Source organism: Watersipora subatra, chromosome 1, assembly GCF_963576615.1.
Source record: "Watersipora subatra chromosome 1, tzWatSuba1.1, whole genome shotgun sequence".
NCBI lineage: Eukaryota > Metazoa > Bryozoa > Gymnolaemata > Cheilostomatida > Watersiporidae > Watersipora > Watersipora subatra.
This window is the reverse complement of record NC_088708.1, coordinates 74,310,613-74,334,030: the sequence shown is the minus strand read 5'-3', so window position 1 is coordinate 74,334,030 and position 23,418 is coordinate 74,310,613. Positions and strand designations below refer to the sequence as shown.

General features: G+C 34.9%; 1 protein-coding gene across 2 annotated transcripts; it reads right to left on the bottom strand.

Moving 5' to 3' along the window:
- Positions 1 to 462: 462 nt before the first annotated feature.
- On the bottom strand, positions 463 to 20,315 carry LOC137410543 (geminin-like). Of its 2 annotated transcripts, none has more exons than XM_068095978.1 (6): positions 20,192 to 20,315; positions 7,255 to 7,338; positions 6,932 to 7,118; positions 4,614 to 4,699; positions 3,406 to 3,516; positions 463 to 1,131 (listed from the first exon to the last, which is right to left on the bottom strand). In XM_068095978.1, exons 1-6 carry the CDS (start codon positions 20,192 to 20,194, stop codon positions 1,057 to 1,059), a joined length of 546 nt encoding a protein of 181 aa, XP_067952079.1. In that variant the 5' UTR covers positions 20,195 to 20,315; the 3' UTR covers positions 463 to 1,056. The 2 variants fall into 2 exon arrangements, with proteins under 2 accessions (XP_067952079.1, XP_067952080.1); XM_068095979.1 differs by having other exon boundaries at positions 4,614 to 4,696.
- Positions 20,316 to 23,418: the final 3,103 nt, after the last annotated feature.

The window sequence follows — 23,418 nt, the reverse complement described above, 5'->3', positions numbered from 1 at the left end:
TAGCTAAGTATGGAAGATCATAACTGTATAGAAACTTGTAAAGCATTGTTTCTCAAGCCTATTTTGTAGACCATAACATACAAAATGAGTGATACGTTAACATTGGTTAAATTACAGACCCCTGCAAGAAATAGGAACACCAGATACATAATCAAATGTTACATATCCTGCGTCGTTATGGAAGGTTTAATATTCAAATGCTTGTAACTTAAGTTATGACTTTGAGCTGAAGTATTAGTCTATCTAAAAATCATTTTTTAGAAAATAGGTTCAAGAACGGTGTTGGTATGAGACTGAAACAGTAACCACCTAAAAATCTTTAAATTCAAGTTTCAATGTTGTTATTATGACTGTGCATGTGCGTGAAGGTTTGATTAGACAATACAGAAGGCATTGAAATGTTAAAATAATTCAATTGATGTCACATGAGATGTTTTCGACATCTACTCGCGTAGATAGAATTTTAAAAATGCATCTTGGTGTAATTAGCTTTACTAATTACAGGAACAAGCAAAGTTAGTTGTATATGCTGCAGACAGAAACAATCGGCTATGACACTAAATTTGAGACATAAGATAATATATATAAGGTGTAAAACATGACCATGTTGCTAATTGCTTACCTCCATATCAATAAAATGAGCCACCCACCTGGAAAGTTGGTGTTTACAGGGTTGTTATTTAGTGTTGCAAATGACACCTTATCTTTATTAACAGACTAACGAGTACCTTACCAACATTGTCAACCTAATTCATGTGTTCGGATGTTTTAGTCGCCACAGCTGCTCTTCAATCAGTAGTTTTTGTTCACTCATTTTGATCATTCAACTATAACTTACAATGAGTACGATCTTAAAATGACAATAAATAAAATGTGAAAAATAAGAGAGAGAGGCATTGTACATAATATACAATATGATACAAATATTGACAGGAGCGCGTATAGGGTACTTCATCATGCCCAGCTACCAGCAGAGAAGTTTAACACGATATATACAAGTAGTGAGACACGTTGTGCTAGAAACAGGCGGCTGTTGCCAGTTTTGTTACACGTAAGTCAGGCATCTACTTTAGGGAATGCCGCTGGTTGATCTGTTGTCTCATCCTGACTGCCAGAGCCTTCAGTCAATAACTGCAAGAAATATTGAGATAGCACAAGATTGCAGCCAACCCTAAGCTGCAACGCACAAGACTCATTGCGCAATATGATTTGACCACTAGAAATAACACTAATTATTAGAGTGAGATGACTCTGGTAATCTACTACACTAGAGAGTTACATTCATTGTCAAACTTGAACATTATACAGTTCAGCAGAAGTAATACTTCTTTAAAGTTCATGCCTAGACAAAAAAAAGGGCTGAATATCCAACAATATGAAAATATGCAATAATGGGTGTGCTAGTGGAGTTACGCAAAAATCATGGACTAACTATTTTAGGCGTGTTAGTTGAGTTATGCAAACATCACACCCACTACCTGTCTCAGCTATTAAATAATGTATGTCTCTCTGCAACTAGGCATGTTAGTTGAGTCATACAAATGTCAGGGACACTGCCTGTCTTAGTTAGTAAGTCATGTATACCTCTCTAAAACTAGGCGTGTTAGTCAAGTTATCCAAACATCACAGACACTACCTGTCTCAGCTACTGAATAATGTACACCTCTTTACATCTAGGCGTGTTAGTCGAGTAATGCAAGCCTCACAGACACTACCCGTCTCAGCTACTAAATAATGTAGATCTCTCTACAATTAGGCGTTAGTTGAGTTATGCAAACATAACTCCTGTCTTAGCTACTAAATAATGTACTAGATATTCCCCTGTCATACAGCCCACGACCAAAGTGATAATGCAAAAAGAAAGGGTACTGCTGGTTGAAAAATGCAATATTAGCAGCCAAATGACACTGCAGTGCAATAGAACTGCAGTGGTAGCTGTAATGTACTGGGTGTTATTATGTACAAAAAACAGCAACAATGAAAGGAAAAGATGATGTTTATATCTCTCCCTGCAATATTAGAAGTAAAATGGCAAGCTGCTGTGTAATATACATATATATCTATATATATATATATATATATATATATATATATATATATATAGCTGGAGGGCTGTATATCATTGGTCATAGCAACCAATATCAAGAAGTTGTGATATTTATCTAAATTTCTTTATTATATCTAAAAAATTACGCTGAATTTAAAAATCTAAACAGATTTTAGTTGGTTGTCATAGAAATAGATGTGTATCTATAAGAAAATGTAGGCCTATTACTTAATTTTGCAGATATTAAAAACGGCTTGGCAGTACCGCAAAACTCGACACAGCCGTAGTACCATCAACAAAATCTTTAGAAAAATAATAACAGTAACATATTGCACACCATCGGTCACTATACACTTCGATCTTGTAAATTCGAATGATTATTCTTATAACTAAATCTTATAAAATCGAATAATCATTCTTACAATTAAATATTGTAATAATCTTATAAGAATCGTTAGAAAAATATCATCGTCATTGTCTTTACTTTCACTGCTTTCGACATCAGTTAGAATACCAAAGTACTCATTATAAGTGTCCAAAATGTTAGAGTCCGGTAGAATCGGCAAAAAAGAAACGATTACTTTTCAGTACTTCTACGTTAATTACAGAAACCTTCGGCAATTGGACAATGTCATAGACTGGTGAAATGTGCACGGTTTTTCTCATGAAACGCGCAAGACTTAATGGTTCTACTCTCTGTCACACGGCCTTAGAGGCGTTTCGTTGGCCGGTCTTAATTAAAAAAGTAATAATATTAATAAACTTAATAAAGTCTTGATTAAAAAAGGCTTGTCAAGTTTTTATTTCGATTTTAGGCCAAATTAATCTGTTTATTTATGTATAATCCAATCAGATGGGTTAGTTTTAGGATATTGCAGTAACTTTTTAAAGACTTGGTAACATATTTAAATAGGTTTATATGTTTTGTATCAATATTATAATTAAACGACTCTACACAAAAATAGTTAAATTTGTTGATGAGATTTCGGTACAAGGGTTTGGTCACGGCAGTTAACGGATAATTTTTCGGGAGTTGTGTGCACATATGCATTTATCATAAATCTCCCAAACAATCGCTTCGCTCATGTTTGGTCGTGGAACAAATCTTTCCAGCCAGGTGTAGTCAAGTTATGGAAATGTCAGTCACCATCTGCCTTAGCTACTAATAGCGCAGGTCTCTCCATAACTACGGGCGTTAGACAAGTTGTGCGCGCACATGCTGTATTTTCAAATACTATACAAGCTGTTGTCGCTTCTACAACTACAGCTAACCAACGATGTAAATGCTAGCAATGCTTTGGCACATATAGAATGACCTTGAAAGACTTGAGGTATAATATGGCTGCTAGTGCAAATACCTCCAATGTGTCAGCAAGCTGCTCGGCTTTAACAGCCAACTCTTCATAATCTTTCTGTTCATCTTCTAGTTGTGCCACTCTCGCAGACAGCTGTGTCACCTTCGTGTGTAACTACCAAGGAATGTTCACAACTACTAATGTTCATTACTATTCACCGCTGTATCACATTACAGTGGAATGTCATACGACATTATTTCGTTCTGGTGTTGGCATCAAAAGGCGGAAATGTCGTAGAGGTGTATAAAAACCCATAGTAATTATCTAATGCAGACACCCCCTGGTAAAAACCATCAAAATTTTATATACGTACTGTACATATTAAAAATTAGTAACAAAATAGTATATAAACTTTAGTGAATATAGTTACCTACAGTAACTTTAGGGTATTTAGTGGTTATAATCAGCTTATGATTATGATTCTTGCTTTTTCCGTTATACCATTATCAATCTTAGGATCCATAGCTAACAAATTAAAGTTATATATGTAAATATATAGTTATATATGTATAATGAATTAAAGTTTGTAGTAAATATTATATTTAACGCTAACATGCATAAAAAATTTCACTTTTGCATCTTTTTCACTAATTTTTGTTTTACTTACACAATATGAAGCATTTATAAAACACGAATAATGCTAAACTGACAGAGAGAGCGAGCATCATATCTCTTTCAGGCATCGTAGGAGGAATTTCGACGAATAACATACGGGAATCTTGTTATTCCATTATTTGTTATTGATTATTACATCAACCATCAAAGTTAAATTTTGAAAGACATTCTTATTATGTCATATGGCATACAAAAGGTCGTAAAGAGGGCATAAAAAACATCGTGTTCCGCATTGGAAGGCAAAAAAAAACGAAAAGCAGGGACGCCGGTAGCCCGGGTTGCTCTGTACTAGTATTGTTATGCTAACCAGTCTTGAAACAGTCGACTTTCAGCCTTGACAAGCTACTGAGCAACTCGACACAAGAAGGAAACCTCTTTACCAAATGCTGCAGTTCACTGCTCATGCAGACTCCATAGTTATGACAAGGCATTTTGGAGTAGTCACCATAAAATGACAAATGATTTCAATGCATTATAAAGAGAAGGGCTGCTTGCAACAGAAGGCCTGGTAAAATAACAACCACGTGAAAGCCAAGACACATGAAATGTGTAATTGTCACACAGAACCATGTGAAACTAAGTTTGTCTATAAACACCTGTTCATTTTCTTCCAGAGATTTTTCTAAAGCTTCTCTCCTGGTTTCAGCTAAATCCTTCCAGTATGCATCACTAGGTTCCTCTGCTATGAAATGAGGTGGTGAGAAACAAAAACCATTGGAGTACATATTTTAGGACAAACTACGAAGTTTAGGAATTTCGGACAAATTAGGAACCATTTATGGCTGCACAGTAAATTGCCCCACTGATCATTACTGAGCAATTCAGGAAAAGACTACTCCAAAAATGTTGAATGGCAACACCAGTACAAGAGAGTTGGAAATGAAATTTTGATGCGGGAACTCAATGACTATACTCAAACATGCTTTGAATCCAAAGAACAATGTTTCAAGCAAACAAATAGCTGATACTTGGGGACACATCACTCAGTTCTATTTAGAAAACTACAAAAACATTTCATGTATGACTGGATCTTAAAAGTTGACTTGCAACAAAATTCACATTACAGTTATTTGGTATCAAAAGATTCACCATGTCTTACTCTGTTGTGTTGTAGGTGCAAAATATGTGGGAATGTGATTACAAGCTCTTAAAAGCTAAAAAACAGACAGTTAATGGCAGCCACACGAGACCGCCGTTGTTTGGATTCGCTTTACAAAATGGCTCAAATGTGACGTAGTTGGGGTAGATGGTTTCTGTTTACACTTTCATGCAACCTTATTCGTCGAAATATTTTCATAAGTATACTTCACGCATTCAATAAAACCATGTCTATCGTTCTTACGCGTCTGTTTTATCGTCATTGTAATGCTGTCACTTTTAGCAGTGATATCTTATAACTTACTGTAAAAATTCATTTAATTTTTTAATCTTACCTCGAAGGAGTACATATCATTGTCTGATAATCATTACGAGCCTGTTGGTTACTTGTGATAATCGAAAAGTGCTGTAAAAATTATTTGCGAAGTATTGGCTCACATGATCAGATTACGACTTGACGATTAGTTCAAGCCGAAACAAAACTGTAAAGTAGTGAGCATCTATATTTGATACGGGGTCTTCGGTAAAACCCGAAGTGTTTGTCATAAACTAGTGCTACGATAAGTTTATATTGAGCTTTTTATTGGCCTTTCAATTCACGTGAGAACATCACATGACAAGACAATAACCAAACTGTCATGACTACGTCAGAGAAATAAACGGATTCCAATCTACGGTGGCTTTTCGTTTTTGAGCTTTTAAGAGCTTGTAATCACATTTCCACACATTTGGCACCTACAACACAACAGAGTAAGACATGGTGAATATTTTGATACCAAATAACTGTAATGTGAATTTTGTTGCAAGTCAACCTTTAAGAGGATATCCTCATAAAATCTGGAGCATATGTATAACATCAATTACTTGGGCGAAGAGAAATTAGCAACATACCATAAAAACTCCATCTGAACGCCATAGCGCTGTATTTTTCCACCCTTCCCCTATAGTGACATTTTATAAGAGATGATGTTCAAAGAGAGGGTGGTGTGTATTTTTTCGACTAGCTCGTTAGAATTTTGGGAAGATGAATTTAACCCTTTTACGAGTGAAGCGATGCTTATGTCGCCTATATTTGCAATCTCCTTCAGGCAGATCGACACGATTTTCGTCGGACTCATCAATTTTGCTAAACTATTTTTCATATACGTCGAAGTACCAAGCTAAACAAGGAACTATCTTGAGTAAAAAAAAAATTAGCCAGATGCAGTCATCAATTATTTCGATGGTGTCGCTTTCTAAGTTTTAAAGAAAGAGCCGTAAAGCTTTGGAGTTGTGAAAAGGACCTCGATACACCAAACAATGGCTGCTATTACATCGTACGGTGTTCCGAAAGGGTATTCTCATCGTTCATCCAAATGCTTTAAAGTCTTCAGGTCAGATTGTAAACCCCATCATGGACGAATCTGAAGACAATGGATCGGATTTAGACCCTAGTGACTTCGAATCAAAGTGTATTTCTGATGATTGTGACGATCAATCTTCTCAGGTACACCATCACTAAGACTATGGCAACCACTACAGCAACAACTACAGAACTAATTGTTATTGATGTAACCAATCATTATTAGTTCCATTTTATGAGCACTTTTCTACTGATCACTTGCTATTATGGGTTTGTAACAATCAAAGAATGTCAAAGTGGCGATCGGTGGCGTTCAATTAGAGGATGGCACTGTATGTTTCAACCTTTCTACAGTGGCGTTCTATTAGAGGTGATATTCAAATACAGGCGGTGTTCAAATAGAGGTTTTACGGTATGTTTAGGTTATATAAAACAGCTTAATGACTAGCTCCCCCAATTCAGTTTTTTTTTTACCTGAACACAGATCATTCTCGATGTTATTGCTGTGAGATATAAGAGAGCTGTCTGTATTAGTAGATTTGTGTACTAATTCAACCTTGCATGCTTTTGGGAGAACTTTGTCTTCAAATACGGACAAACTAGCTCTTCTTTTTCTTCCTTTGCCAACACCTGTCGTACTTCCACCACTCAGTACCCGTTTCTTGTGAAATGCCAAGAACACAAAACAAATAATACTGCAAATGTTTCATTTCAACATTGCTTATTATACAGGGTAAGGTTTATGAACAATAATGTACAAGAAGAATCCAAAATTGTTAATTAGCGGACAAGAGTACCTCACTGATTTTTCTACCCGACAGAAAGTTGTCCACTGTAGGCTGAATCATTTGTAGACTTTTTCTTTTGCCTGATGTGTCTCCCTAAAATAGTATACGAATCAATTGCCTAGTGTAAAAACATAGTGTAAGGTTATGAACAATTGTATGATAGCACAGTGATCACGACAAAGTTCCAACAATAAATCGCTTTGTTATGCACGTAAAATGGAGCTTCAGCTTATCAAAATATATATCACTAAACCACCGCTCAGCACACACCATTTACTACTAAACCAAGATGAGAGCATGATAGTTGCCTTCAGTATAAATAACTCTGCAAGTGAGTGTACAGTTGTGCTTGTATAATTATTTAGTCTACTTGTAAAGAAGGTGTGACAAGATTTTAACCAGCTTCATATGGTAATAACCTTTATTGTATTTTTATTTATGTCAAAACCCAATTTAGATTTGCAGTTTTTTGTCTGTCTTATACTCGATGGGTAGTTCAAATGCATTGACTACATACTGTACTGCCATCTACTAATGCTTTATTTAAGTAAACATGTATGGCTATCATAAAACATTAGTGCAGATCAAAATGGGATATTTTGCAGATATGCTATGTTTTGTGATATTCAAATAAACTTCATAAATATAAATAAAGCTGAATAAGACAAAGTACCGTGATCACCAAAGTATAATGCTACCATTTTCGTCACAAATTTCAACATTAAAAGCTGGGGAGAGCATTGTATTTGTGTATGTGAGAAATCCCTCTTTGCACAATCAACTTCTGTTTAAGGGGAAACAACTTCTGTGTAAGGGGAAATCAAACTATGTACATGTATTATATTTTATTGGTACGTTCGTGGTATTTTATCAATCAGTATAATATTGGGAAGGAAGTTGCAGATTTATGAGTTAATAATAATCTATCAAATATTACAAATACATATTTGGAAACGAGTGGCATAAACAATGTTTATAATATTTGCAAAATATCGGAAAGTATTTAAAAAACTTTATTTAGCATCGTGAGCTTCTTGGTTTCCGTTACCAACGCAATCTGACTGTTGATTTCACTTTGACTTACTTCAGCTTCTTCTAGTTTTTCAAATTCTTCTTCAAGGTCTTATGACCTGAAATATTCTTCACCGCTCAACCAAACGATAATGACCAAATAATATTTTTTAGCAGAACAGGAACTTTTTGTGGAGCTACTTTGAATAATTTTCACAGAATAGAAGAGAAACGATTAACAACGTACACAGCTTGCACATGTGTGCTAAACAGATATATTGGCCGTAAAATAATAGTACAGAAAACAATAAACGTAATTTGTTGTTAAAAATATTTTTTCTCATAAAAAATCTAAAAACTCTTTTATATCTTTTAACAGTAAATCTGAAAATGTACAGGAGCTGTTAATTTAAAAGTATATTTAAAATTTTGAATATACTGTCAATTTAAAAATGGCGGAGTATAGTACTCAAATAAGCATTACACTTAAGTGATTACTGTAATAGCCCTGATCGACTTGCAAGCAAAGTACAGACGGTTCCCAACCTACGAACGAGTTACGTTCCGAACGATTGTTCGTAAGGTGAATTTGTTCGTAAGTTGCTTCAGTGCTATATTTTGCATTATAATTTATGTTTAAGGCTTATATAAGTATATTGAAGGTTTATATAAGTATGTTTAAGGCTTGTATAAGTAACCTGTATTGGTTTGTACTGAAAAAAAATTTTAATAAATGGAAATAATACTTTGGTGGACGCCGGGCCATGACACTGCATTTCTTATTTATTGTATGTCTTGTCCTTTTTATTATATTGTTGTTTTAATCGTTATGCTATCACTTATCGTTGTTGTCTTATTTTTGTACGTGTTGTCCGTTTATTATATCGTTGTTTCACTCGTTATGCTATTGTTATATCTGATATACCGTCATAACACTATCACTAACACTATCACCTATCGTCACTTAGATTGTTGTCATACCAACGCGCTAGCGGTCCTATTTATTTACCTTGTTAGCCGGTGTTCTTACCATTTGCCGTTAGCCGGAACGGTAGATATTATTGTATAAAAATGAGTGCGCTCATTTAGTTGAGCAGAGCAAATAGCCGTACGCTCCTCGGCTAGAGAAATTTCCTTCGCTAATTAAAAGCTGAATGAAACTCTTCTCATTATTTATTAGAAGAGATCGTGCCAAGTAAAGGCCGGCAAATCTCTTTACAATACGTATGTAAAGTTCAAACAAAATTCAAACAAATAATTCGAAAGTTATTCGAGTTACGAACAACGGTACATACGTGCGTATGTACCGTTGTTCGTAACTCGAATGTTCGTAAGTAGGGAACCGTCTGTATTCCAATAGCCCTCTAATATTGCTGGTAATGATAGAGAGCGACACATATCGATTTCCATCTCTCAGCGGGATGTACCGGAAAAATGACACATTATATTGGAAGTAAGATTTTTTTCAGTGACCAGTAATCACCTAGCATGAGCAAACTTTATAAAGGCCTCACACAATAGAAAACGATGTAAGTAAACAATGTTACAGATAGTATAAAATTTTTGGCTTGCGGAGTTGATAATTAGCCTTGTAACTATCATGACATTGACCTGTGCTACTGATCATAAGTCAGCATGCCAAATAATTTCAAACTGAAGAATTCTCTTTTGATTGAAATAAAGTTGTCAGTCTCTTGACCAGTTTTACTACTAGAAACTCCCCTGTCACACAGCCCACGACCAAAGTGATAATGGAAAAAAGAAAGGGTACTGCTGGTTGTTGAAAAAGTAGTTCTCAGCAGGAATTGACAGAGTATAGTGTAAATGAGATTTGTTCGAGATGAATCAAGTGGCAAAGCATCTACGTTTTCCTGGATAATGTTTGTTACGATAAAATTCATTGTTAGCTTTAGGCCAAATGAGCGCAGCAAGAACTCTTTGACGACGAACTGTAAAGAGATTGGCTGGCAAGGCAGGTTGGTCAATGCGTCGACGAAGGACAATGATGTCAATTTGTTGTAGTTGGCGGGGTAAATTTATAACAAAGTCATTTACGTTCTGAGGGAAATCGATGACATGACCTCTGAACCCAAATTGGCCACCACGCGGAAGACGGAATATAGACATTGTAGGATTAACCTGAGCAATGAGTAACTGTTCTATAAGTGTAAGAGAAGATAACAATTCAGCAGATGGACCTGAGTCCATATTGTTGGCTGCACAGAATTTATTAACAGTGTCAGGTCCAACTTGTTGGCAGGCATGACATAGTTGTATTTGAGCATTGTATGTAATGAAACGTTTTTCATTACATCCAGTACATATGAGCTGTGATATGTTGTTGCCAAGTCTGCCTAGAATGTTGTTACGCAGTTCTTGAAAATCAGGACAATCTAAAGATTGAAAATGAGGAATGTGATGGAGGGGGCAGCATTGGGAGGAGCAATATTGTTTTGTGCAATATTTGGTGCAAAATTTTCATGGTCAACGATGTCCATAACATCATGATCATCATCTGGAAACAAAGGGGCTGACAAGTCCATGTCATTTACATCGCCTACAACATCTACTAAAGAATTCTCTGAATCAGATGAGTTGTTGCTGTTATTATTTTGAGTAGCGTGTTGTTGAACGTTAGCATTTGATGTTGATGGTTGCTGTGAGGACCTTCTATTTCTCCTCTTCCGTAATAATTGGGAGACACGTGGACGGCCACTGCGACGATGTGGTGTTCTAGGAGAATGTATGTCAATGGTAGTGGTCAAGTTGTTTTGAAATAAAATTCATAAGGTCAATTATGCAAAACAAGAGGTTGTATAAAAATCAGACCTAATCTACTACTATCTCAAACCTATGTTTTACAACAATAAAATAAATATTAATTCAAGCTGTAGGCCTAAAATACTGTACATAATCTAACTAACAACAGCAATAATGAAATATGTTTATTTTATCTCTGAAATGCAATATTAAAAGTAAAATGGCAAGCTGCCGTGTAATATACACAGTTTGAAAGTTGGTTGTGTTGAATGTAGAATGGTTTTGACAGCGATATGTAACAGAAAGCAAGCATTAGCCTTCATGCGTCTGGAAGTTTTCCACAAACTGGAGTAAAATAAAGAAAAATTCTTGTCACAAAGGGGCATTGTAGTTCGGCCCTAGCTTGTAGATAAGATGTAAAGAAATCTGGCTAATGTTCTAGATAATTTAACGAAACCTTCGGTAATTGGACAAAAAACGTAGGCTGATAAACTGTGTACCACATTGTCGTACCTGTAAATCGGTCTACGGCTCAAACGGTCTACGTTAATTACAGAAACCTTCGGCAATTGGACAATGCCATCATTATATACTTCGATGTTGTAAATTCGAATAATTATTTTTATAATTAAATATTATAATAATTTTATAAAATTGAATTATTAAATCAAATAATAAAATCAGCAACAAAGAAACGATTACTTTTCAGTACTTCTAAGTTAATTACAGAAACCTTCGGCAATTGGACAATGCTATAAAACTGGTGAAATGTGCACGTTTTTCTCATGAAATGCGGATGACTTAATGGTTCTACTCTCTGTCGCACGGCCTTATCGGCGTTTCGTAGGCCAGTCTTAATTTTAATTAAAATAGGCTTGTCAAGTTTTTATTTCGATTTTAGGCCAAATTAATCTGTCTATTCATGTATAATCCGATCAAATGGGTTAGTTTTAGAATATTGCGTCAACTGTTCAAAGACTTGGTAACATATTTAAATAGGTTTATATGTGTTTGTGTCATTATTACACTTAAACAACTCTACACAAAAATGATTAAATTTGCTGATGAGATTTCGGTACAAGGGTTTGGTCACGGCCATTAATGGATAATTTTTCGAGAGTTGTGTGCACATATGCATTTATCATAAATCTCCCAAACAATCGCTGCGCTCGTGTTTGGTCGTGGGAAAAGCATAGACTTTGCAGGTCTGACTTTCTTTAAAATACAACAATTAACAAGAAACTTCCATCGACGGAATCAACCATGAGCTCATTGATATGATCACAACTCCTTGTGTAGAATGACCCCTTTAATATTTTGAATATATAGATAAATTTGGTGAAAACTGTCTTTGCATTATACTGTTTCGCGTAAAACCGAAGTTGCTTTTGTGCAAGCGATGTTGTCATGTGTGTCTATAAACGTCGAAGTGGTTAAATTAAGTCTATAGGTTAGTTAATTAACTAATAGGCCTATGCATTAAATTCAAGTAGTCGTTAAATTGATGTAGAATTAAAACTACAATGGAAAAAATTTGGATATTTAAAAAAAAACAAATTTTTTGGATTTAAATTGACTTTTTTAATTGTTGATTTTTTGATGAATGATTTTTTCGATCATTTTTGTTAATACAAATTTCTGTGAATTGTATTGCACATCAGATTGCTGGTGAATCCACTCTTCAATATTAGTGACTTACATGCTTTAGTTTGACAACTCCTGGTATTTCTTTCATTCAAGATCCATATAAAATTATAATGTGCAAACTACATGGAAGTAGCTAGAGTAAAGCTACTAGCAGTTTTACATTAAGCACAAATAAAAACCCAAGACATAAAAAAGCCCTATGAAATATTTAAGCACATTCTCCCTTGATGTGATCAGTGCTGCCGATCATGCATTATATAAATACCAGTTTATCATTTTTAGTACCTAGCAGGTTTTTGTTTTTGAATCAACAAAATCAAAGACAGAGAATACTCTTCAATGCGTGCACGTGAGTTGATTGCAGTGAAGTTTGATGCCATAATATCATGTATTAAACAGGGTAGTGAAGGAAAACTGTATCAGTTACAGCTGTTACCTTACAATTAATCTTGATTTTTGAAGTTTAATAAATAAACTCACAGGTCTTAACTTTAAAGATCCTTATGTAACACTATACTACACATAAAATCAATTATCTTCATCATACTTACTAATTAATGTCTGAGGAGTGTTTATAGATTTGTTACACACACATCAGAACAGGAAAGTCGTCAAGAAACACTTTTTTTGCAAAATTATGAAAAACTCATGACTATTTGGGAAAAATTACATGGCTAAACTAAATGGAAATAAAATGATGATCGCAAATATACTGAGGGAATGTCGTCGATGTAAGCAAATCGACCCTGCCTTAGCTTTTTCAAAGACAAAACATACACATGTAATAAGTGACTGGTCGAGATTAGCAATGGACATTACTCATTATGAAGGATTACTGAATCTTCAGCATATGCTAAATAGAAAAACATGTAAAAAACTTCCGCAGTGGTTAAAGAACATCTAGACCATATAATCTCAGAAAGACAAATGATCCAGTGAGATATTATCAGACAAGGACCGCTGTTTTATACCCTTAAATCTAGTGCTAAAAAAAATTGGGAGTAAACCAGGTACAGTGAAACTCGGATAACTCGCCCTCGGATATCTCGAACACATGGTTAACTCGAACGGATTTGTTTGGTCCGTTCCCACGCAATGATAATTTGCTTTAGATAACTCGACCTTAACTTCGTTAACTCGAACAGTTTTTTTGCCCAACGGCTACCGAGACGGTTGTTATCGCTTTAGAATATCACTTTATTCCAAGCCATAGAGACAAACAACAACTTTTAGTAATTCTTAGGCATCCTTATTACCACTATCGGCAAAATATTTTTGTTAAAGGTTGACTTGCAATAAAATTCCCATTACAGTTATTTAGTATCAAAAGATTTGCCATGTCTTAATCTGTGGTGTAGTAGGTGCCAAATATGTGGGAATGTGATTAAAAGCTCTTAAAAGCTCAAAAACGAACAGAAAATTGCAGCGACGCGAGACCGTCCTAGTTTGGATTCGTTTTCCAAAACGGCTAAAATGTGACGTATGTGTGGGAGATGGTTTATGTTTACACTTTCATGCATCCTTATTCGTCGAACTATTTTCACAAATATACTTCACGCTTGCGATAAAAACCATGTCTATTGTTCTTACGCGTCTATTTTATCGGCATCGTAATGCTGCAACTTTGAGCACTGATATCTCAAAACATAGCATAAAAATATGTTTAATTTTTTAAACTTAGCTTGAACGATTGCATATCATCCTCTGATAAAAATGATGAGCCTTTTGGTCCGCTATGATGGTCGAAAAATGCTGTAGAAGTTGTTCGCGCCATATGGCGGGAATTGTAAGTCACATGATCAGATAATGTTAGTTTCAGTTCAAGTTTGATCTATCGCAAATAGAAGATACGCTTTCTCGTACTAAACTTGTTAATTTCAATTCGTCATAATCTCTAACGCGCCACATCGTGTTTGTGCAGCTGGCAAGCTGAGAAGCACCTTTTTGCTTGGCCAAGAGCAGAGAAAAGAACAAACCTTCACCGGGCGTGGAGCAACTGGGTGAAGCTGGATGTGACAAACTTTATTTATTCGCCTGCTTACTCTTACCTTTGTTTTCGCCATTTCAAAGACGACATGTTTTCTAACCTGTTTGCATACTCCACATGTCACCAAAGCACGTGAGTAATTTATTTTATGAACCACTTGTATTAGTAGTAGTAACTCGGGTTATTTTCTAATATTCTCCTAATACTACTGTATTAATCTATATTTAATATTACAATATTAATGTCATTTAATTGTAATATGATATTATTAGTATTTTATCTTTTTAATTACGTGTATTATTCTTATTATAATAACAAAACTAATTCATACTGCATATCTATCTGTAAAACGTAATATATTAATCTATAATTGATAAAATAATGTTATAAGTTTCACGATTAATTTCGCCAAATTTCTTAACCCTACTCACTTATAGATATGTTATATAAAATAGATATTGTCATTTTCTGGTATCATCGTTAATAGCATATTAATATTATTAGATGATTATTATTAGTATTAGATGATGAAGAGTTTGTGCCAGCCACTGAAGACTAGAAGAGTTTGAGCGCTATGTTGGCCTGCGTCAAACGCTCTCCAATTACATGTCAGATAGAGCTGAACTTAACCAAACTTGACAAAATATAAAGAATATCCATAGAGTTATTACTCACATTTTTATGTTTACAATATCATGGATTCTGATAAGGTTTTGTAAAATCTGTGTCATGATTGCATGGCTATAAATTTATTCTTTTTCTGATCAAGCAAATATGATATAATAACAGGTAATGATGTTGTACATATCTTATTGCAAGTCAACTATTGTGTTGTGATTTCAGACCCGAATCCTCCTTCAAAGTGGAGAAAATAATAGTAAGTGTGACAGCACTCCAGCGACTATTTCACTGCCACGCCTGCGCCCTCCCCTGCTCATTCACGATGGTGCGAGAAGGCGGATGGATAGACTTCAAGGTTACATGTGCCTCCTGTCACCAATCGTACACTTGGGAAACAACTGCCAGGGTGAACAGAGCTCACGTTATCAACCCCCTGCTGGCAGCTGCATCACTCTTTTCTGGCGGATGCCTTACGCAGAACCTCCGTTTTCTGTCGCTCTTGAACATCGCGATACCAAGCCACAGCGTTTGCCTCTACCAACAAAGAGAATACTTACATGGTGTGAGTGTTAATATTTACCCATAAACTTGGAAAATGTGAGTAAAAGCTTGGCAAACTAATTGAATAACGACATTTAGAAACAATTTTTTTCTTGAAATGAAAATACGTCATTCTTTAAGCGAAATATATTATAATTTAAAATTCTGATTCTTCATCATAATATAGCACAAAAAGGGGGAAGAGGATTCTACATTCTTAGACTAATGATAATGATACAAATTAATCTTGTATAATGAAGTTTGACAATATTTTACAGTGTATTGCTGAGCAGTACACCCTGCATACCGAGGGATTGATGGCAGCAATCGATTGGGAACTTGATTTGGCAGGTGACGGTAGATGCGATAGTCCGGGGCATTGCACACTATACGGGGCCTACACTATGATGGATCAGAGCTGCTGTTTAATAGTCAGCAGCCATCTTGTCAAGGTAAAACTTTGACAGTTTTTACTTCACAGCCTGACAAAAACCCAAATTTTTTAGTAGTTATCAATACATAAACATGAAGTTGCTGATCTAGCTAAATAATTCATTCAAATAATGTGAAAGTGATTGTTGGTCGTAACTTTCTTTACTTTGCAGTCAACGGAGACCACCAGCTCTAACGCCATGGAGCTGGAAGGCTTCAAGCGATGCCAGTCCGATTTAATTTACCACTGCCTGAGAGTGAGGTCCATTACAACGGATGTTGTTACAAAGGTTGTGTGCATACCGCAAGCTTGTGTTTTGGCTTATGCCGAAAATTCGTTGCGGTGAGCGGCGGCCTCTACCCGCCTGCTTGGTGTCTAAGATTCGGGCTTTTTTCCCACCAACAGATGATGAGGAAGAGTTTGCAGACTATGTGTTCAAGGGCTTCTACTATGGCGATGAAGAGACTCAACGACTTTGATTGAGAATTCTAGATCAACTCTATATCATAGGTGGTACTCATTTTTATTGCATTGTCATTTTACTATTTTACTTTTATTCAGGCTAAGCCACATGGTAACTACACACCATGTAGCTAACAAACTAATTTTTGTTAGTAAATTGCTGTCACATTGCTTCCATAGTTAAAATCACATGATTAATGTGCATAAATCTGCCATCACTGATTTTATAAAATAAAAACAAATACATAGAGGAACGCATATTGGTTTCACCGTTTACCATCGGTTACTAGGCCCCAGCACTTCTTCGAAGTTTGCATTTGGCGATGGCTCTCCAAAAGGGAATAGATTATCTACCAAAACAATTATTGAAAAACAATAATTGCTGATCATCAAAATAATCTCAATCTTTATATAATAAAATCATAAAACTAATACACTCTATACTGTAGTAAGTGTACAAGCCAAATATAACAGTTCTCCTTGTGTTCCACGAGTTCAGAATATGTGTGTTCAACCGATGCATTAAATGTGTAACACAAGAATTGTAGATAATGCTTGACACATTAGCATAGCTTTGGTGTTGTTGGCATTAAATGAAAATCCAACTCACTATGATATCGCAGATAATTATTCCACCCCAACTCAAGAGGTCCAGGCGCCACAAGTTCGTCCACACTAAGATGCATACACAGGCATTCATGCTCCCCGCGGTCATGGAGACGATGCGCAAACTCAGCATCATGGCAGCACAAACATTCAGGAAGAGATGGCATGTCTTGACAGCGCTTGCAGACACACCACTCTGTAGCCGGTGGTATTAGCTCCTAAAGAAATGAACAGATATGTCTATGCAACCAAAGCTAATACATCAGGTCGATGTTATCCAACAGTATATCAGTGCAGCACTAGATTTAAATATTAAAATTGTTAATGTTGTCATTCGAGAAAAATCTGTAATTATTTTTTCGCAATATGAAGCGATAATTATCATCGTTAAAATCATATACATGTATATAATAATAATATTCGTTCTATCACTCTCAAGCTAAAACTATTACTACTAGCTAGCTTGGCACATAAGAGCTGGCTAGTGGCGGTGCTTACTTGCTGGGAGGTTTGATTCTGTTGAGGATCTTTTTCAGATAGAGGGTCAGGCTCGAAACGCCAGGGTCTTAACTCTTCAGAATTTGACATTTTTTATGATCGCAACTCGGACTTCAACACGAATGTTGAACTATCGGACGGAATGGCCAAGCTGAAACTGTAAAGTAGCGAGCATCTATATTTGATAAGGGGGTCTTAGGTAAAACCCGAAGTGTTTGTCCTAAACTATTGCTCCGATAAGTTTGATATTGAGCTTTGTATTGGCCTTTCAATTCACGCGAGAACATCACGTGACAAGACAATAACCAAACTCCACGGATACGTCATCGAAATCAAGAGATTCCAATCTACGGCGGCTTTTTGTTTTTGAGCTTTTAAGAGCTTTTAATCACATTTCCACATATTTGGCACCTACCACACAACAGAGTAAGACATGGCGAATCTTTTGATACCAAATAACTGTAATGTGAATTTTGTTGCAAGTCAACCTCTAACGACTTTTCTAAAGGTTTGCAAAAAATTACATTATACCAAACATCCGCTTGGGGATAGCCCTAAGCAAGCAAGGAGAAACCAGGTAACCTTCAGATAAACTTTAAGAAAAATCGGCAAAACTGGTTTTTGTTAAAACGCTCAAAAGAAAAATGTCTTTTTTTCTGAGAATTTCAACCACGATCAGGTTTTGCCTATTTTTATCTGAAAACGTCCTGGCAGTCATCACTTAAAACAAACAAACGCAGCTCAAGTAACAAAAGGAAAATATTTATACTTTCTGATAAAAATTGTTAAAACATTACATGAGCGGTCCCTTAACTTGCAACAAGCAATCAATGCTTTTGATTTATATAGTTTGTATATGTACTGATAAATACAATAATACATGCACTTGTGACAGTGTTCTCATAACTTGAACGCTCTGATAACTCGAACACTTTCTCTCGGTTCCGTGAAGATCGAGTTAGCCGAGTTCCACTGTATCTGGTTGCATTTACAAAGCTTCGGGTAATGGCGCAATTGAACAGAGTCATCGCATCCTCAAAAGAATGTTAACCTGTTCTGAAGGATCTGCTATGGATATGTTGCTCTGGTATAACAGGTCACAAAAACCTAGAACATTGTTCCATGTGAAAAACTGCTTAGATACCAAACACGAGTACCGGAACATACAATGCTAAAAAAACTAGATGTATCATTAAATCTATATATAATTGGGAATCAAGTATATGTATAACCAAACAATTCAAAATGTTCTACAGTTTAAAAACGGAAGGTCATTCACTTAAATTCTATAGCATGATGAAAAAAGACAACATAACCAAGAAGATATTAGGTTGTTAGAACTAGCAAGAAGAACAACAGACAATAACAGTACAGTATAAGCTTAGCTGTGTTTTAAATGTTAACCACGTGCCTAACATTGAACCTGTAGAATTAAATACAGGAAATAAAGCCAAAGTTGATGCTACCCTGCCCAAGCAGTCACAGCTTGTAAACCACCCTCTTAGTTAGCAGGTTGCGTTTAGAGATCCAAGAGATCTTGGAGAATGTAGTTTGGATAAAAAAATAACTAATGTTAGCTTCAACTTTATGTGGTTGTGTGTTATGTCATCAGATTATGTCTTTGATTACACATCGGTTTTTGAAATTATAATTGTTTCAGAGAGCAGCTGCCAGATAGTTTCCTTAAAATACACACAACCTAGAGGCTACATCAATTTTCTGGCATAATTAACAATTTTTTACAAAATTATCTATTTTAGTATTATTAATTGTCTTTTTTGTTATTCACCTTTTTATTACATTTTAGCTAATGAGCTGGATTAAACCGAGTTTTATACAATGATTGAAAAAAATGAGTTTCATCCCGCTAAAATCATACACATCTGGGAAGCGAACGATATTTATAGGCCTAGGCTAAATTATGCAGTAATCAGTCAATTTTTATAACCAACTATTCATAAAACCTTTCGTCAGAAACTAATCGTTTAAGAAAGGACACGTTGAAGCGTGAATTCCTACGATACACAGATTAAGAGCATTTTAAATCGTAAAACTACGTTGAATATTTAGGATAAGTCCAGCATCGTAAAAAAGCAATAATCAAATCATACGATTTGAAAAGGTTCGAATTGGCCTATAGCAACTAAATACCAAGTAGGCGCTTTTTTGAGCTGTTACACGACATCTTAGCAAGATTTTCTAAACATATTAACTACTATTAAATGCTAAAATTGATAGTTGTTGATATTAGCAAGTAGTTTCTAGCAATAACCTCGCGTGTAATTTATCTAGAAAACGCATGCTGCTCGCAAAAATAGATAAAACTCTAGCAAATATGGTATTATGACAAATACTAAAAGTAAAAGCAAATATGTCCTTACCATAATGTCAAAATTATGCTTATATATAACAAAAAAACTCAGTAAATGAGTATCGTATTGTAAATCTTTAATATCATATAATTCAGTTATCGTACGGGCTCCGAGTTAGTAGATTCGATCTTCGCGGACTTAGAAGCAGCAACACTAGAGTTAGTTTCGAACTTGAATAACAAAGATTATTAGTATGTACAATAAAATAAAAATTACAAAATTGTTTTAAAAAAAATTATGTAATTATATTGCTATCTTCATGATGAGCATATTCAGAAAAACTGCCGTATTTCGTGCTTAGAATAAGTAGACAACTCTTAATCAAGATCCTTACCACAAATGCTTCGATATGTGCCTGTGAATTACTATATAAAAACATTTTTTCCTAAACTTCAACCTACTTAGCTAAGCAGAAACTCCAAAACATTGTGCGTAAAGTGCGTAACCAGATACTTTTTATCTATTCAACAATTTGATGAAATGAATTTAGATTCGCTAGTGGTTTTGGGATTCTAAGTAGCACTATTGTTTGCAGCAATTGGGATGATATTGTGTCAGGTCTACTGACACTACTATTCTTTCTTTGTTTACTGTTATGTAAATTAAAATTAATTAGCAATGGGAAATGCTGTGTTCTTCTTCCACCATATAAATCTTTGTAGTCCTATAGCACTGATTGAGCCCATGAGGAGACAGCCGTCTCATGTAAATTTTATTGGGCTGGACAATGCTGGTATATTTTTGAGCAAATGCTCTCTTTTTTATGTGAACCATAATAGATGATGAGATTATTTTAATTGCTATGTTTTGTTATGACTGATTTGCACCTAAGTACAGTTCTCTAGTCAACATGATTATTTTAACCTATCAACAAATTTACTGAACAGTTGGCACCGCAGAGGGAACGGATGAAGCAGCAGAAGGAGAATAAACAGCTGATAGAAATATTAATGTGATTAACTTTATAGAAACAAATTGATTAGTGTTAGTGGATACCCACACCAAATATCTCTGCAATAAAGGCTATTGGAGATGGATTTCATCCATTTTGGATATTCACATGCTGTTATCCCTAATAATGTATAATAATAAGCATTTACACTAGCAGAATTTCAAGAATGGCACAAAAACAAGAAGAATCATTTGTGGTAACGGAATAACAATCATCCAGTCACATTTCAGCTACAAAATTACAACAAAACAAGCACTCATGCTGTTTACACATTTTGCAAATACAACAGTACAACAGTAGTACAAATACAACAGTATATGAGTTTATATAGCAGTACAAATACAACAGTGTATGAGTTTATATAGCAGTACAAATACAACAGTGAATGGTTTTATATAGCAGTATAAATACAATAGTCCAAGATTTCACATAGCAGTATGAATACAATAGTCTAAGATTTCACATAGCAGTATAAATACAATAGTCCAAGATTTCACATAGCAGTATGAATACAATAGTCTAAGATTTCACATAGCAGTAAGAATACAATAGTCTAAGATTTCACATAGCAGTATAAATACAATAGTCCAAGATTTCACATAGCAGTATAAATACAATAGTCTAAGATTTCACATAGCAGTATAAATACAATAGTCTAAGATTTCACATAGCAGTATAAATACAATAGTCTAAGATTTCACATAGCAGTATAAATACAATAGTCTAAGATTTCACATAGCAGTATAAATACAATAGTCTAAGATTTCACATAGCAGTATAAATACAATAGTCTAAGATTTCACATAGCGGTATAAATACAATAGTCCAAGATTTCACATAGCAGTATAAATACAATAGTCCAAGATTTCATATAGCAGTATAAATACAATAGTCTAAGATTTCATTTAGCAGTATAAATACAATAGTCCAAGATTTCATATAGCAGTATAAATACAATAGTCCAAGATTTCATATAGCAGTATAAATACAATAGTCTAAGATTTCACATAGCAGTATAAATACAATAGTCTAAGATTTCACATAGCAGTATAAATACAATAGTCTAAGATTTCACATAGCGGTATAAATACAATAGTCCAAGATTTCACATAGCAGTATAAATACAATAGTCTAAGATTTCACATAGCAGTATAAATACAATAGTCTAAGATTTCACATAGCAGTATAAATACAATAGTCCAAGATTTCATATAGCAGTATAAATACAATAGTCTAAGATTTCATATAGCAGTATAAATACAATAGTCTAAGATTTCACATAGCAGTATAAATACAATAGTCCAAGATTTCATATAGCAGTATAAATACAGCACAATAACTTTTAATACACTATAGAAGGTCATTACTGTCTCATGGATATTCACCAAGTGACCTGTTGAATCAGGACACTAATTGGCACATTATTATTACATCTCCGGTTCATCTGACAAACAGATGTAAAATAACCATTCTACCAAAACAATCTATCGTTAAACAGTGGAACTGCAGTGTTGTCCTGTATAATGGTTGTAAGAAGGACCAAAAGCCTACATGTCAATAGACAGCAACCATTGTAGTCAAAGTATTTGGCAACAAAATGGTGAATATGTTGGTCCTTCTTAAAGGAGCAACTTAGAAGAGGTGTCAGCGTCAGCTCTGTTCTAAATATTCCTCAACAGAAGACGCAGAACCACTTCTTGTTGTAATTACCATTTCACCCAGCCATCAACCAGATCCACAATCAGTACCTGGAGCTGTGCCACCAAAACAAAGACGTCGAACCCTAAATTACCTGAATGAATGTAATAGAAAAACACCCAGACACTTAAAGATGGCCCACAAATAATTAAAGGACAACTTTAAACTAACCGGAATGTGTTAGGACACTAAATAAGTTACCCAAACATTATTATTAATATAAAACTGCTATATATTACATTAGAGCTTTTACTATGCTTTTAGGAAGCGATTGCTTTTCTTAAAAGCTTTCAAAGCCATATTGCTACCAAGTCCTCTAAATATATATAAGTGAGCTATCTTTTATTATTTTGAAGTTCACTCAGTTCAATATACTACTACATACAAGTATCTATGAGAATCTAAAAGTTGCCACACGGACTAATTTGTATTATTACATCATTCATGCCTGCTTGTATCTGTTAGCCTCCATTCAGCATTAAAGTTGGTTCTTAACCCGCTTGTCAGTCTGATAAGTAGGGGATAGCGCAGCGCATACGGTTTAGTCAAAGTAGTTTTGCACAGCCTCCCAGAACTGAGAATATTG